The sequence below is a fragment of the Centruroides vittatus genome, unplaced genomic scaffold (genome assembly GCF_030686945.1).
Source record: "Centruroides vittatus isolate TY-2023 unplaced genomic scaffold, ASM3068694v2 contig_620, whole genome shotgun sequence".
Lineage (NCBI taxonomy): Eukaryota > Metazoa > Arthropoda > Arachnida > Scorpiones > Buthidae > Centruroides > Centruroides vittatus.
Window position 1 is genome coordinate 379,967 of NW_027122381.1, and position 16,093 is coordinate 396,059.

The following is a 16,093-nucleotide window of genomic DNA, read 5'->3' on the forward strand; positions in this document are numbered from 1 at the left end:
TCCGGCCCTGATCCTCTGCACTCCTCCCCAGTAGCCCAAGTTGGGTGCTTTCTAGACATCTTCTGGGACACTAAAATTGTTTTAGATCCCAAATGATGATCAGAAACGTTTATATTCTAAGTAGGAGAAATAAATTTGGTTGGATAAAGGGATGCAATAAGAGGTCTCCTGGTAGGTCTTACTACGGGAAACTAGTCATATCCACTCAGCTACCAGTAAGCAAGTTGGTATCATTAGAGTGATAACCATGGAAAGAGAACATGATTTTAATGATTACCTCAAAAGCAGAATTTGTGGTAACCATCTTCAAGTACGTCAGTAAATGTGAAAGTGGAACGTAGCCATCTTTGGGAAATAAACATGAAAATTAACAAAGAAAATCCAGAATTTTTTTGTTCTGTTCCTGATGATGAACATTAACATTCAGAAACATTCAAACCACAGTCATATTACAACTATTTAAAAATATATAATTATATTTGAAGTATAAAACTATTTTATTATTTGGAATTTAACAATGTTATCTCTGTAAATATTAATCTAGAACAGAATTTCACTACACTACTAAAATTTTTAATGATCCATGCAAAATTTCCTATGTATGTATCTTAATGAATATCTGAGATATTTTACATTTGTGGCTGCTTATTTTTAAGATGATATGCAATATTCAATTAATTCTACTATAATCTGCTGCAATATTAATTTTGACTGTTATAAGATGCATAATTGTATGATCGTGTTGCATTTAGTAAACAGAATTATCTTAGTTCCTAAAAACCTTTTGACTAAGATGCCCTATGATAAATTGTTATTTTTCTTCACCCAACTGTTTATCAATGTTAAAATGATACAATTGGATTGTGAGAAATGCAGTGCTGCTAAAGTAGGTATAAAACATACAATTCAGTTATTGCTGTATTTGATTTTTATGTTTAAGGAACTTTTGTGACAAGGGTGTATACAATAGTTATTTCTTTAATTCTTCTCATCCTGAGGGCACTAAAAGAGCCCTTTCCCCCTTTCATGTTCATGAGTTTGGTCATGTTTGCAACAGATAGGGCCGACTCATCTGAGCAGAATCATTATAAAAATTTCCAAGGATCCAGTCCATTCTTTACACAGATCCCTCAGAAATAGTGAGCCAACACTTTCATCACCTTAGCTTGCCGAACATAAAATATCACGTTTGAAAATATTAATTATAATTGAAGTATGTTATTGAGTGCTACCATTCTAGAAAGGATGAGCTTTGTTAATGATAATACTAAACTAAAACAAAGCCCATCCTTTCTGGGAATATTGTATTGAGATCACTTTTTCCATACAATGGCTTTGGTTGAAAAGCCTATTTACACCTCCTTTGTATTTTTGTTTACTTGTGAAAGTTGATTCCAATGATTTTAGTTTTCTTGCACTTTTTTATATTTGGCTTTATATTCCTTTGTTGTTCTTTGAATAGGAATTTTGAGACTCTAAGCATAACAAAGAACATCTTGAATTTAAGACACAACCCAGATGAAATTTTAGAAAAATGAAGAGAGCATACATAAAATTTAAACATTTAACTACACAGTAACATTTAAAATATATAAACTTGTGCATGTATCGTTAGTGTCATGACTCCATTAGAATAGAATATAAACATCCTCATTTAATAATATAAGGTAATTTCAAGTTAAAAAGGTTGGGTGAACATATGCCCAATTAAAAACCATTACGGTTACGCAACTGTAATAGGATCAAAAGCACTTCCCGGTCAATTGTCTGTTGACAGATAACCATTATGTAGTTACGTAACAGTTTGAGCATATGCACACGTGACCTTTTTAAACTTATTTTCAGGTAAGAAACCAATTCCGATTTATCTTGCAACATCCATATAAGTAAAATATTACTTATTTTATCAAATGCATAATGATTGATATTTTTAATACATAATTTATAGTGTGATTCATCAAAAGTGACCAAAGAATGGAGAACTAAGCACAAAGATGCAATAAAAAATTACCAGACCGAGATGAAAAGACAGACTGCATTTTTGAATAAACTATGGAGAGAAAGATTGATGTATGCATTATTATAACTTAAAAAAGTTACACACACACAGGGTGGGAAAAAGTCACTTAACACCCCTGCGACAGAATATAGAATGTACCCACAGTTAATTCACTCATGTCAAGAACACATTAGACCAAGGATCAAAGGGGAAACAGAATGATGTGTGTTACACACACAGCTGCCATCTTGAATGCAATTCCAAAACTGGGAAAAGGGGACCATGTAACACATCATTTAGGGCCACAATTTCACAAGGAATTGATTGCCAAAAGATTTTATTGACCTACCTCAAACAGATACTGTTATGCACATTACATGACATTACAATGTACTGTACATTCTTTGGATACAATCTAAATTCTGTAGCAGAGGTGTTAAGTGATTTTTCTTTCCCACCCTGTATTATTGGAATAATTAAAATAAAATTCTTCCACAGTGCAAAGGAGAAGGAATTACAAGAACAATCAAAGAAAGATATAAGTGCAGCCGTGAACGAAATCATTAACCAGAAATTGAGAGAATTTGAAAATGCACAAAAGGAATGGCAGAATACGGTCGATCGTTTAGAGAAACAGGTATCCGTAATTTTTTGTTTATATATTTTGTGAACAAAGAGGCTTTACATATACAGGTATACCTTGAGTTACATTGTTCTCGATTATTTTTCCATATACTTTTTGACAAACGACGTATAGAAATCAAGTTTAAGTCATTTTATTCGACTTTACTTCCGTCCGCCACAAATATCGAAGTCGTAATATCACTAGAAAAGTGTTAAAAGCACATAAAATCATATTAAAATATGTACATATACAGTAAATGTTAATATAATCATCATAAATCCCAGAGAATGAAACACGAAAACATGCGTGTTTCTGTGTTGTCGTCTTATTTAGCGGTCTTTAAGTGCTCATTATTGGCATTTTCCACCATAAATTCAACTTACGTCGCCTCTCCTGGAACCAATTACCGACATAAGGCGAGGTATACCTGTCTAGGTTATCCTCTATACATGCAGTTCCAATCAATTCTGAGGGAACTTCACAGAGCTTGGAACTAGCATAATTACTACACCAATCCAGTCTCTCTGCTCCTGCTTGCAGTTAGTAGAGAAACCTAAGCTTAGTTTTTCTAGTACAATGCTTTTATTCAGACAGTTTAATTTACTGTAAATGCTGAAGAATTAAAACAGTTACTTCATTTTCTTTCTTTATGGAGTTTCTGTGTAGGCAATGCATAATTTTTAAAATATTTTACTTTTTTTGCTACTTTAGAAGATAGAGTTTTTAGACTAATTCTTCAATAAAGATTTGATTTCTTCATTTTTCATGTAAACCACTCATGCAAATATAAACATAAAAATTCTTAATGACCTACTTCATGAATGAATTTATTTTTCATCAATTGTTAACTTCAGTATGTGTGCTTCATTTATTGTTGTATTGTATTATCAATTAACAACAAGATCAAAATTGCATATTAGTATTAAAAAAATAACAAATGCTCAGAATGATTCAAAAGTCATATTCCTGTAATTGCGACAACACCGAATTGTCAACAGTCTTGCCAGTAGCAGTCATATTACAAAAACCAGCCTTTAGTTTAAAAAACATACATACATAATTTTATATTAATTTCTATTTAAGTTTTGATACTTCATATATTATTAAATATAACTCATTTAAAATATGAGATATAATTGAATTGACAAATGTTTCACAAAACAATTAATACACTATACCTTCATTTAATTTGCAGATTTCTCAACTGGAAAGTAATCAGTCTGTGGAAGAAAACAGAACCGAAGACAGCAAGAGTTTTGACACGAAAAACAGACGACAGTATAAAACGTCGGAAGAAAGTGAAGACAGAAAAGAACAAAAACTGTTTCAAGAAAAACTCAAGTCGGCATTGCTAAAGCAAGATACTATATATAAAGTAATATAATTAATATTTTACCTAAATAAATTCATAGATATTAAAATAGTTTGGGAAAGAAAGATAGATTAGGGTAGCCACAAATTCCCTTAGAGCCAAAAATGAAGAAATTGTGTTAGCAACTTATTCTGAAGCTTGCCTTCATTCTATTCTCAAATTCATTTTTCCAGATGATAAGTTGTCAAAGTGGTCTCTAATAGCTGTTTTAGGTCTTTTGACTATCATAAGCGGAGTTTGAAGGCAAGTTCTCTCTCTTTCAATCCTCCAAAGTAAATTACATCTTTGTGTTTTTAAATCTCTTAAAAACACAATTCACTCCAATATTGGGCAGTCTTGTAGATGGTTAAAATCCTATCACCACCTCTCATGGTGACCACAGGAAACAATGACCTTTGGGAAGTTGGCCAATGGCAAAGGTATCCAACAGGCAGAATGACATGGTGACGAAGGCACATGAAGACATTAAATATTACAAGGTGCTGAAATCGATGGCTAAGCGCACAGCAGCAGTAACTAAAGCCACATACTATGACCATGTGTATGAAGAATTAGACACCTGTGGGAGAAAAGAAAATTTACCACCTGGCCAATGTATGTCATCAAACCACCCAGGACATTGGCCAGATCAAGAATGTGTAAGATGATTGTCATCGGCTCCTACGAGATCCACATACTATCCTTCATCATTGGAGTAACTAGTTTTCCAAAATCGGTAACGAAGAATTTAACCACCCACTGATCCAAAGTGCTGTCCAGTTTCTGGGCAAAAGGGTGAGGAAGATGAAAATTAGTAGGGTAACTTGCCCTGACAATATCCTGGTGGAAATTTGGAAGGCCCTTGGCCATTGCAGTCTTCACTGGCCTTTTCAACTGGTTCATTAACAAAGGAGTATCACCACCAGCTTGGACAACCAGCACCACAGTGCCGATTTGGAAGGGTAAGGGGGAGGTAAATGAATGCATGAACTTCGACCAATTTAGTTCCTATTTCACACCATGAAAATATAAGAGTTATTGATGCCAGGCTATGCAACATTGTCACCATCATCCCAAATCAGTGTGGTTTTGATAAAGGGATGTGATACATGCTGCTTGACTAGACCTGCTCTTATGATGTTCCTTGATCTGGAAAAGGTTTTTGACCAAGTCCCATAGCATCAAAAGCCTATATTCAATGGATCTAATTGCTTTATCACATCATCTGTGTGGTCCACTGTGCCATGGGAACATCACCTCCCTTCACCATCAGTGTTGGAGTATATCAAGGCTCAGCTCTTTCACCACTCTTGTTCATCCTATGTATGAACACACTGATAGCTGATTTCCAGGCACCCCAACCTTGGACACTGCTCTACACTGATCGTGTATTTCTGATGAATGGACACCATCATGAACTCCAAGAAGAAACAGAGCAGTGGAACAAATGGGAGTTTGGGCTCTGACTGAACATCAAGAAAAATGAAATACATAGAATGTGGGCCCCAGATTGGTGGAACCATCTGTATCTGTGGAGAAGACCTGAAGAAGGTAGGACACTTCAGGTGCTTCTCATTTTCAGCAATGGAGACAGCATTCTATATGCCCAGGTCTGGGTTAATTCAGCTTGGATAAAATGGTGCCACATTCTGGAGTCCTGTGTGACTGTCAAATACCACTGTATCTCAACTCAAGTGTACAGAACAGTGGTATGCTCAGTTGCTCTCTATGAGTGCTGGCTGTGATAGCAAAACATGAGCAAATGTTATATTTAATGGAAATGTGAATGCTTGAAAGGTGCCTCAGGCTAACAACAATTTAACCATACCACAAATGAGGACGTTTGTAAATGATTTTGGGCAAAAAGATGCAAAGGCCAACTTAGATGATATAGACATGTTATGCATAGCCAGGAATTTTCAGTAGAAAGATCAGTCATGCACTTTGACCCTGGCAGCAATCGACCTCATGGCAGGCCTAAGAAATGATGGATGGATCAAATAAAGGAGGACATGCAACCCATGAATGCAGCTCCTGAGGATGTCTTGGTTTGAGCTAGATGGAGACAGATGTGCAAAGTAGAGAACCATGTCACAGTGTAGGAATAACACTAGGAAGATGTTACACACGTTAAGTTCTTTAAAATGACGTCTGTTTGGATACATACAGTACTTATAATCAAGTGCCAAGTTGATATATGATATGTATATCAACTTGGCACTTGATTGCACATGTTACATTCAAATTTTTGTATAAACCTAATGATGGTTAGTATTTAAACTGCTGGATTTTAGGTTTTTTTAGTTTATTTATTATGTGAAGACATCCAGTTAATGAAATTGCAATTAGTCTCATAAACTTTGAAGAGTTCCAAAATTACTAGAAAAGTTGTTTTTGTTTTGTATTTAATCATTTTGACTCCAATAAAGCAATTTTTGGAGTGTTGAAAAATAAACTAGTTTTACAGTTTACCATTGATATCATCATAATCCTAACAGTCTGTAGACCAGTGGTTTCGGAGACAAAAACAAAAGCTAAATAGAGACCTTTTACACTCCATATTGTATGAGGATAACTGTTGATAAGTGAATGTCCATTACTTTGTTTGGATTAAAAAATATTATACAAAATTACTGTAATTTATTTTAGTTTCTTTGACAATTTTCAAATATTTGATGATATCTCGATTAGATTTATCAATTTGTATTATTTATTGTAGGAAAAAATGGAAGATATGAAAAGGCAACATTGGGAAGAACTCAATGCAAAAGACTTGGCCCACAAATTTACATTAGAAAAATTAAAATTGGAAAAGGAATATAGCCTAAACGAAGAAAAACAAAAGCTTCAACACATCTTTCAGGCACATAATTGTGAGTTAAAAATTTTCAAAGAAATTTCTCAAAATTTTATGTTGATTTCAAAAAAGAATATTCTTCATTAAAGCCATTTTACATGAAAAATTTAAATCTCAAAAATCCAAAGCTCTCGAAGAACAAGAGAAAATTTTATTGGGGGAAATTAAGTTGATGCAGACGCAACTGGACGCTGCACTACAGGAAATACACGTGAAGGTAAATGCGAAATCATTTTAAATTTAGGTTTATTAAAATATGAAAAATAACGAAAATTCTTTTTTTGTTCAGGATGAAAATGCATTTCAAAAGGAGAGACAATTGAAGAAAGAATTGGCCTTACAGAAGAGTGAAGAAAATAAACTTCACGCCACAATTAAAATTTTACAAAGCGAGTTAAGTGCCACCAATGAAGAATTAGAACTAAAAAGAAATGAAGTTTTGTGTATACGAAAAGAAGCCACCCATCAAATAAAGTGAGACTCGATTGTAAACTTCTCATTATGTTAAGCTTTAAATTATTAATCCAATTTAAATTGCTTTCTTTGGAGCAGAGAGTTAAGCACTTTTGGAGTCTGCGTTCAGAAGCCAAAGAGCTAGATCTCTTGTTGACTCTCCATTTCAAGACAATTGGGAAGTCAACAGGAGGGATCTTCTGACAAGCACGCAGCCTGAAAACAATAGAGTTTTCCATTTTCACTCTGAGAAAAGTAGTTTGAATCGGAATATGTTTAAGGAACTTCCTTAATAATCAAATAGATTTTTTCCTAAATGAGATGAAGTTTAAAAGAAAATATCCATTCAGTTAATTAGGAAAACATCTTCCTGATTGCCATCTTAGAACCTGTTAAATTCATGTAACTTGTACCCTTTGCTTCTTCACATACTAACAGACTTATTCTTCCTACTGCACATCACAGTATCCTGGCCAAGATTTGTGAAATGTACTATATATTTGCTGAAAAACGAGGCATGGGTCCCAGTATCCTGTCCTGTACACGATACAACATTCTTTTTTTACCTTTTCCATTTGCTCCAGAAAAAGCATTTTGTATCAAACTCACTTCTTTTCTGTTCAAAAAATAACAAACATAAAAAATATCTGCAAAAATTCTGGAATTAATTCCATGCGTTACATTCTGGAATTAATTGAATTCCACGCGTTACATTGCCTGTGAAGACGAATCAGACGGAACGTATTGTTTGAAAATAATTTCTTCCGATTCCGACTTTTTGCAGATGTTTTATAAACTTAATCGAGAAAGACAATGTTCAATAATCAAAGTTTTCGTGCAGATTTGAATAATTTACAATTAATTATGTACTGTATAAACATCTTTTTTTCTGCTACTAATACTTTTTAAAAATTTCTAGAAATTTAGAAAGTTACTGGCAAAGTCGATTATGTAAAGAGTTGAGGAAGCTCAAACAGATCCACAGAGAAGAAAAACAGAACATGTTGAATAACTTCCTTAAAGCCCAAGATTTGCTGAAAGACAAGATCTTTTTGCTGAAAAATCGGTATCCATTTCCCTTTAATTATTAAAACTGTAAATCGTTCGGACGTTTCGACGCACAAAGTTTAATCTCCGTTATTTAAAGTTTACAGTCGTCGGATAATTTGAAAAATCCAAAACTGAGAAACGAAAATTTCGAAAATGCCAAATTGTGGAGAAAGAATATGATGGAAAATCACTCGGCAGATTTTAAATTAAAGGTATTTTTGGTTTTTTAATTCGTTTTTTACATTTTTATAATTAACTTTGTAGAGTTAAACACCTCTTAGTAGACTGGAATGATATGACAAAAAACACTTTGTGATCATATAAGGATTGCCAAACCTGTGATAGTTGTTTTTTGTCTTTAAAATTTATGCAATGGCCTTTTTGTCAGCTATAAATATTTCTAATGCTTCTAGTATCTTGTTGAGTCGGCATGTTTCGTTCTCAATGACGGTAGCCTCGTCGAGGAAGGCGTGCACTTCGTTATCCGTCGAGTACATGGTTAGGGCAGTGTTTTGTTTCTTTTTGTCAATATTATGTTTATAGTACCATCAACACTGATCATACCAAGAACCAACACTCCACAAAGATATCTTAGAGCTAGCCCATACGATATGTTATTCGTCATTCTTCTAGTATAATTATAGCATATTTGTTCAAGATAAACAAGTATCCATGAGCAGCTCCCTCCCTATCCAGTGAATTCTGTGAGATTGTAGTAAGATTATTAGAAAAAATAGTTCTATGTAATTTCCTATCAAAAATACACATATACAAAAGATATATTTGTTGATATTATTATGTGGAAAGAAAAACAAAAGAGATTAATAAATTGATACAACAAATGAACAACCATTCCCTATGGTCTCACCATTAAATTAGATCAAGCCAGCAGCACAAAAGTATATTTCCTAGATCCGAAAATCAACATCAGAAATAACTGGGTCTATACAAAAGTTTATTATGAATCAACATAACACTCATATATATATATACTGGCAAGCATATATAATATATATATATATATATATGTGTGTGTGTGTGTGTGTGTGTTCTAGTTCTTTGATTGTGTCAGAATAATTTGTACAGTGGGTAAAAGCCCTTTGGTAAAGGCTCTAAAAGCGCAATCTTATCATTGAATAAATAGCCACAACACATGGTTACTGCATCAGGAATTTAGCCAATATTATTTCCAACAACACTCACAACTTGGACCCTAAAGATGAAAACTGATACAATCAACATATGGGTTGTGTTTCTATCATTCTAGAATATAACCACAATATGTATAAGGAAATAGCAAATCTAAAAGAGACCAAATTGACATTCAGACACAATGCTACCATCTTTAACATCCTTGGGAACAGAAAAAATAAGACTAATAAGCTTAGGGTACTGGGGGTATAAAAAGTTCCTTTGAAAGACGATTTGGTTACGAACTCAAATATATCAGTTCAACCACGAGGTCAGTCAAAATAAGACTAGCCAAATACAAAAATGATATTGACAAAAAGAAACAAAACTCCGCCCTGGCCACATATGCAACAGATAATGAAGTGCATGCCTTCTTTGACAAGGTTACCGTCGTCGAGAACAAAACACGCAGACCCCAACAGGATACTAAAAGTATTAGAAATATGCAATGGCACTTTTCATCAGATTTAAATATTTGTTTTTCGTCTTTAAAATTTAACATAGGCTTGGCAATCCTTATACATCACGAAAAGTTCTGTTATAGTTATTCATTTTTTAATTGCTGTCTGCAACTACACAAGCTGGAACCCTAGTCTAGTAATGACCGTGTTGTCACGTGAGTAGACACCAGTGCTTTCTAGTGGTAACTAGATTGCTTGATTGTTTCTACTCGCCAGGAGTGTGATGCCTTGGCAAGCACATTTAATTCCAGTAGCAGCAAGTATTTAAAGCCACTACTTGGTTTAATAGTGGCAACTGGCTAGTCATACGATACAATTAGTAATGGCTACTCAAGCAGCAACAAGCAAAATCATTTTATGTGACACTAGCCTTAGAGTGAGATTTGTCATTAGTTATGCTTTCCTTTATTTAAAATGTATTCATAACTTGAGATGGATCTGTTGAGTAATTAAGGTTTCTCAATAGAATAAATAATATGCGTGCGTGCATGAATAGTTGTAGATCATCATTATGAATAGTGTCCATCATTTGTTTTGAAATATTTCATTATTTTTTAATGCCGTCTTTGTCGAACACTAGTTCTTGTCAGATTCTCTCACCACTTGACTTTGTCTCCAATCAGAGTGCATTGTCAGCAACAATGCGGACTTGCTGATAACCCATCCAGCACCTAGAGGCTACGGTTAGTCCCAAGGCTAGTCCAAAAGCATCCTACTGTAAAACAAAATGAATTGGGAGTCAGGAAGTGAAATTAGTAATGCTTGAAGGAGGGGAAGAGAATATACCTGAGCGCCTCCTGCTGAGCAACAACAAATTACAATGATTAATACATATATTTATCCCGGTACGGTATGCAGATAAAATAAGACTCCGTATAACCAATAACTGGTGCAAAGTACAATTAAGTCTTGAATAACAAATGTTTTCATAACTCCCTTCTAGGTTCTTCCTTGGGTTTTCTTAATTCTAAATGAGCCGGATCTTCCAAAATCATAGACGAATATAAAATTCGAACATAAAATTGAACTGTAAGATGAAGCTTTCGAATGACGTCACAGAGAACGCATGCACATAAGGTTTCGTTATTCAAACTCTTCATCTTACGGTTTGAATTTTATATTCACCTATGATTTTGGAAGATCCAGCTCATTTAGAATTAAGTAACCCAAGGAAGAACCCAGAAGGGGTTATGAAAACATTTGTTATTCAAGACTTACTCTACAACCAATAACTGATGCAAAGTAAAATTGTCTTATTTTACAATGATTAAATTACCACCAAATGATTGCCTAAATAATTGGGCTATAACTCCACTAATTTTAATAAATAATACAAAGTAATTTGCTACTAGAGGTAGACATTAGGCACCATCCCATCTCTTAACTAAATTAATAATTATAATTTATTAAATAATTTAGAACCATCTGGAAGAAAAGAACTGACCAATTAAATTATCATCAATGAATTATGTTGTTGCTAATGGCGTTTATGAGAGGTTTTCAGTTAGTTTACGACAAGTGTGGGTAGTAGGACTACACAAACCTCAACTTACAGCAGAATGCCACACCTTAGTGGTAGGTGAATATTGCAAGGATACTGATAGAGTTCATAATCTGATTAAATCAATATTTAACATAATTTAAGGGTAAATGTCAGTTTGGCACCATATTTGTACAAATGGTTTCCCAAGAGAGAAAGCATTAAATTTGATCTCCCAAGGTTAATGAAGGTTGATGCACGAGAAATGAAGATTTGGACTCGGATATAAATCAGGCAGAAAGTTCTTGACTGTCTCAGATGGTTTGAGTGATGACGAGAAAATCCCTTGATCGATCTTGTTTTCCAATTATTTACTTGTCTCTCTACCTGTTCCCTTTTTGTCAGTCCATTATGAACTCATGAACTAAAGTTGATTTGGACAATCATCTGTTGTTCTCTTCACTTCCTTCCTCTATTCAAATATTGTGACTTTTTCCCTGGGGCTAGCTAATTGGGATTGTTTCTGCAGACTAGCTTTCTCTTTTGGATCAATTGAATATTTTGTACTTTGTTCTGGGCCAGAACAAAGCATTATTGCATAGAACAATTGTGATAATGGATGCAAAGGTTTCTATGGATGGAAAAAATTAGGCTTAGGTTTGCAGCCATGCCGGTCAGAGAGTGACGTAAAGCAATATTTGAATTCTTTAATAACATCAGACAACTATTTTCAATAAATTCTGTTTATTGAATGAAGATTCATTGTCTAAATTTAATTTTCTAACATTAACAAAGTTGTAAACAATTTTTTTGCAGGACGATAAAAGGACTTTGAGTCTAGAATTTTTAAATCAAGACAGAAACAAGTCCACCGTACTCGATTCCACCGCATTATTAGACGTAAGTTAGTTTTTCTTACAGAATATTAAAAGCATCAATATTATCAGAATAAAATATTGTTTAGTCTACTTTCAGATTCAGAAAACTGTGTACGAACGCACAATATTAAAACCGTTATGTTCTCCTTTTCTACTGAGAAGGAACTCTGCAGTGGATCCCAACCAAAAGAGGAGTAAGACTCACAACGGTTCTTCAAACAAACTTGGTCTAAGAATATCCGACAAGAGAGCGAGCTGGTCTGGAGAAAACATTCAAAATGACATTCTGAATCAGCTGCATGACTTACCAAACGGTCATCACAAACAAGAGAGCAGAGGAGAAGAGAAAGCTTCCAGCTGCGTAGATCTTCCTTCCATGTGTTCAGACTCGTTCACTAAACCGCTGTCTGCGATGCAACCTCTGTCGAAACATGCTTGCGACACAATAGTAGAATGCGAAGAACCCAGATCTCTACAAGAAAGCGAGAGCAGTCTGTCGGATCCTCGTGCGCATTATTTTCAAAATGATGTGACCTATAGTCGGAAGTCTGATATTTGCCATAAATTACCGATTTTAGAAAGTGAGTTGTAAAATAAAATATAAATTTAACACTTACAGAATTTTTGTGTGTTACAAGATATTAAGATAAATCTATTTCTTTTACACGCCAATCTTAAATTCCCTAAAATAAGAAGGATATCCGATATGACACTTGTGAATTTTCTATGGCTCAGATTTGTACACTTAGTTCCAACTTATGCAAATGTTCATCACATGGTATGAACTCATTCGGTGAATGGTTTTGCTGAACACATCTGTACCACATAATAGACAGTAACTATGTTGTTACTATCATAAATCAAGAGTAGATAATCTAGACCGGGGACGGTGAACCTTTTTGAACCCCGTGCCATAGTTTTAGACTTTGAATAACGATATTAAACAAATATATTTTAATTAGAATAAATGTAGAAAAGCTGATTGAAAAAAGGATGATTGGGTGATAAAACAAAAGGATGATTGAAAACACGTGCCACGGGTTACCCAGAACAGCAGACCGATCCTTTGCTGCATTCGGTGCCGTTACTAGGCAGGTGCAACAGATGCATCTGCACAGGGCCCACATGGAAGGGGAGCCCAAAATGCATGTATTTTGTTTTATTTTCCCAAATCTGATTAAGGGACCTAAATGCAAATTCTTGCACAGGGCACAGGAATGGCTAGTTATGGCACTGGCTGCATTGGCCATTCTATCAACCAGTAAATTATGGCAACTGGCAGCTAATGCTATACAAAGGTCACATGATGAAAAATTGCATCAACCAATGGCAAACATGTTAATAGAGGTTTGCTGCCAATTTCCAACCGATCTTTTAATCCAGACAGAATTACAAAATGCCATTCACAATTACCACTGTGCATAATGCACATTTCACAGTATCATATACATTTGCAGCTGGTAGTAATCTCTTAATTTCGTACAGCTTCTAACTCATTTTAATCAAGTATGCTCTATTGAACGCGATATTTTTGATTTCTGGCCCCGATAGCTAACTTTTGGCCAGCTCTGGAAGTCAGAAATATCATCAATCAGTAGATCTTATACAGGGATCACCTGTATAAGAATTTTATTTATCGGGATGACTAATATACTGTGTTCTAGATTTATCAAAATTATTTGAAATATGAACTTGAAAAAATTAAATTTTTTAGAATTACTTACATCAAAGGATCAAATTTTAATTTTCAATAGATTCAATGTTGTGTTCCTACAAATACAGTTTTAATTTCATATCGTCACTATACCAAAATGGATAACAAAAAATATAAAATACGGTACTTACGCAGGATATCTCGTACAATTGTAATAATAAATTTATACTAGGCAGCAACACACTTTTATATTATGTAAAAGCAGGGAGTTGTGAAGAATTTAATGAAACATTGATGGAAAGACAGCTATAGTTTGTCTCTATGCTGCACGCTCTATCGATTGCCAAGTCCGAAGAACTGACAGGCCGATCTGTCTACTGTATAATCTCTGAAAGATCCATCCGGACCAGATTCTCTTTTGAAGAAATCAACAAACCGAACTCGATATACGTCGGCTCTGTCGTCCGCAAACCGGAAAATGCCAGTGTTTTCACGTGGATAATCGGTGGAAACATAACTCTGGATTTAAAAAAATTGCTGAACCCAAAGTGAAATCTCTGTACAATGTAATTTGATTTGCAATTGTTATTTTAACATTTGGTTTATTCTGTTGAATACATGGATAAGAGCGATTCTGGTCCTTGCCAAACATTCGGTTGTAGTTAGATTGCCGAAGTTAAGCAGATACGGCCCGGACGGTACTTTATTCGTGCACAACTAGAAAGGATGCCGTCTCTTACTCCTGCTAGATGGCTCTGGTCAAACCCGTCCGGATAAACGAGACTGGTGATGGCAGCATCTGGCCTTAAAACATAACCATTACGATCGTCCTCTGTAAGGGCATTGCAATCTCATCCTAAATGCAAAAGTAAGGTGTTTATTTTTAATATATATAACAATGGGCTAAATATTAAAATAATATAATTACATCAGGTTAGGTGCATAGGTGCACGTTTGTACATACATATTTGATCCAAAACACGGTCAAACCTCACTTTTACTATAATGGTATCAGATTCAGAGGTAGACAAAGTCAAAGATAGTGTTAAATTGAAATACCTCAAACAGAAAACCTGTACAGTGCAGAATTAGAATAGGTTTTTGGATACGAAGAACACAACGAAATCTGGATAAAGAGCAGGACAAACTGTATTTTGAAAACCATTTCCAACGTCAGGAAAATGGTTCCTCCAGTTGCGTCAAGGGCACACATAGACACAGTGCTAATATTTGTTTTTGTTGGAATTAACCGGATCTACACAACTGAAAACTTTCAAGAATTGAATGGGGGTCCAAGAAGAGTTACGAACGTAATTCACAAAAACAAGAATAAGGTAACACATTTTGCCAATTTGCCTTGTATGAATTAGTTAGTGAATTAACTAGAACCAATTGAAGAAAAAGTTAACACTTCTATAATTATCAATCAATTATTAAAATTACTGGAGATGTGAATTAGAAGAACTTGGTCTCTATTACTGTAATGTAATTAAAATTTCTAATGGTAGAGTGAAGCATTAGTTCTTGGTAATTGAATTAACTCGTATTCTGAGGATTGTATATTAGAAGTTTTTGCAATATTCTGATTAATGTATTTTATATTTAAAAAGCAAAGAGAAGCAATTAATAAAGAGAATATTTTCAGTTATGCCAAGATTTCTCTTTGTATTATGTACCAGTTCAAGATAAAGGCAATAATTTTCATAAATTCTGACAAAATGAAATATTTCTGCACATAATCCTTTGACCGTCGTATTTACCTATCTACACAATTTGGATCAAAAGCTAATCCGCACTCGTGATTTTACCTGTGTTACTCCAATATTAGTTGATTTTATTATAGATCTGGCCCATAATTGTTCGTGTTTCTTGGAAAATCTAATTTATACAGCGATTTGTTGACACCGGGATGAGGCAGAGTATAGATTGCCGCAATTTCATTCCAGATGATGGATCGAGTTATAATGGAATTGGTCAGAGTAGATGAGGAATGGGAGCACATCCCAACTTTATGACCCATAATACATTTTGGAGTCCAAACTGTATTCGAATCCAGATCCACTACAACAGTAGGCTTATATCTTAACATCTGGC

General features: G+C 34.4%; 1 protein-coding gene across 4 annotated transcripts in view; it reads left to right on the top strand.

The window, feature by feature from the left end:
* LOC136979412 (protein FAM184A-like) overlaps nucleotides 1-12,966 on the top strand; it is a 34,976-nt gene extending 22,010 nt beyond the window's left edge. The window contains exons 8-17 of one of the 4 annotated variants that reach the window (XM_067275379.1): nucleotides 1,949-2,070; nucleotides 2,498-2,636; nucleotides 3,820-3,999; nucleotides 6,695-6,848; nucleotides 6,922-7,049; nucleotides 7,122-7,306; nucleotides 8,205-8,351; nucleotides 8,433-8,547; nucleotides 12,284-12,367; nucleotides 12,443-12,966. In XM_067275379.1, coding sequence (XP_067131480.1) covers nucleotides 1,949-2,070; nucleotides 2,498-2,636; nucleotides 3,820-3,999; nucleotides 6,695-6,848; nucleotides 6,922-7,049; nucleotides 7,122-7,306; nucleotides 8,205-8,351; nucleotides 8,433-8,547; nucleotides 12,284-12,367; nucleotides 12,443-12,937 — 1,749 coding nt within the window. In that variant the 3' untranslated portion in view covers nucleotides 12,938-12,966. Of the gene's footprint in view, nucleotides 1-1,948; nucleotides 2,071-2,497; nucleotides 2,637-3,819; nucleotides 4,000-6,694; nucleotides 6,849-6,921; nucleotides 7,050-7,121; nucleotides 7,307-8,204; nucleotides 8,352-8,432; nucleotides 8,548-12,283; nucleotides 12,368-12,431 lie in introns of all 4 variants that reach the window. The other 3 variants (XM_067275380.1, XM_067275382.1, XM_067275381.1) reach the window with 3 other exon arrangements.
* The last annotated feature ends 3,127 nt before the right edge of the window (nucleotides 12,967-16,093 follow it).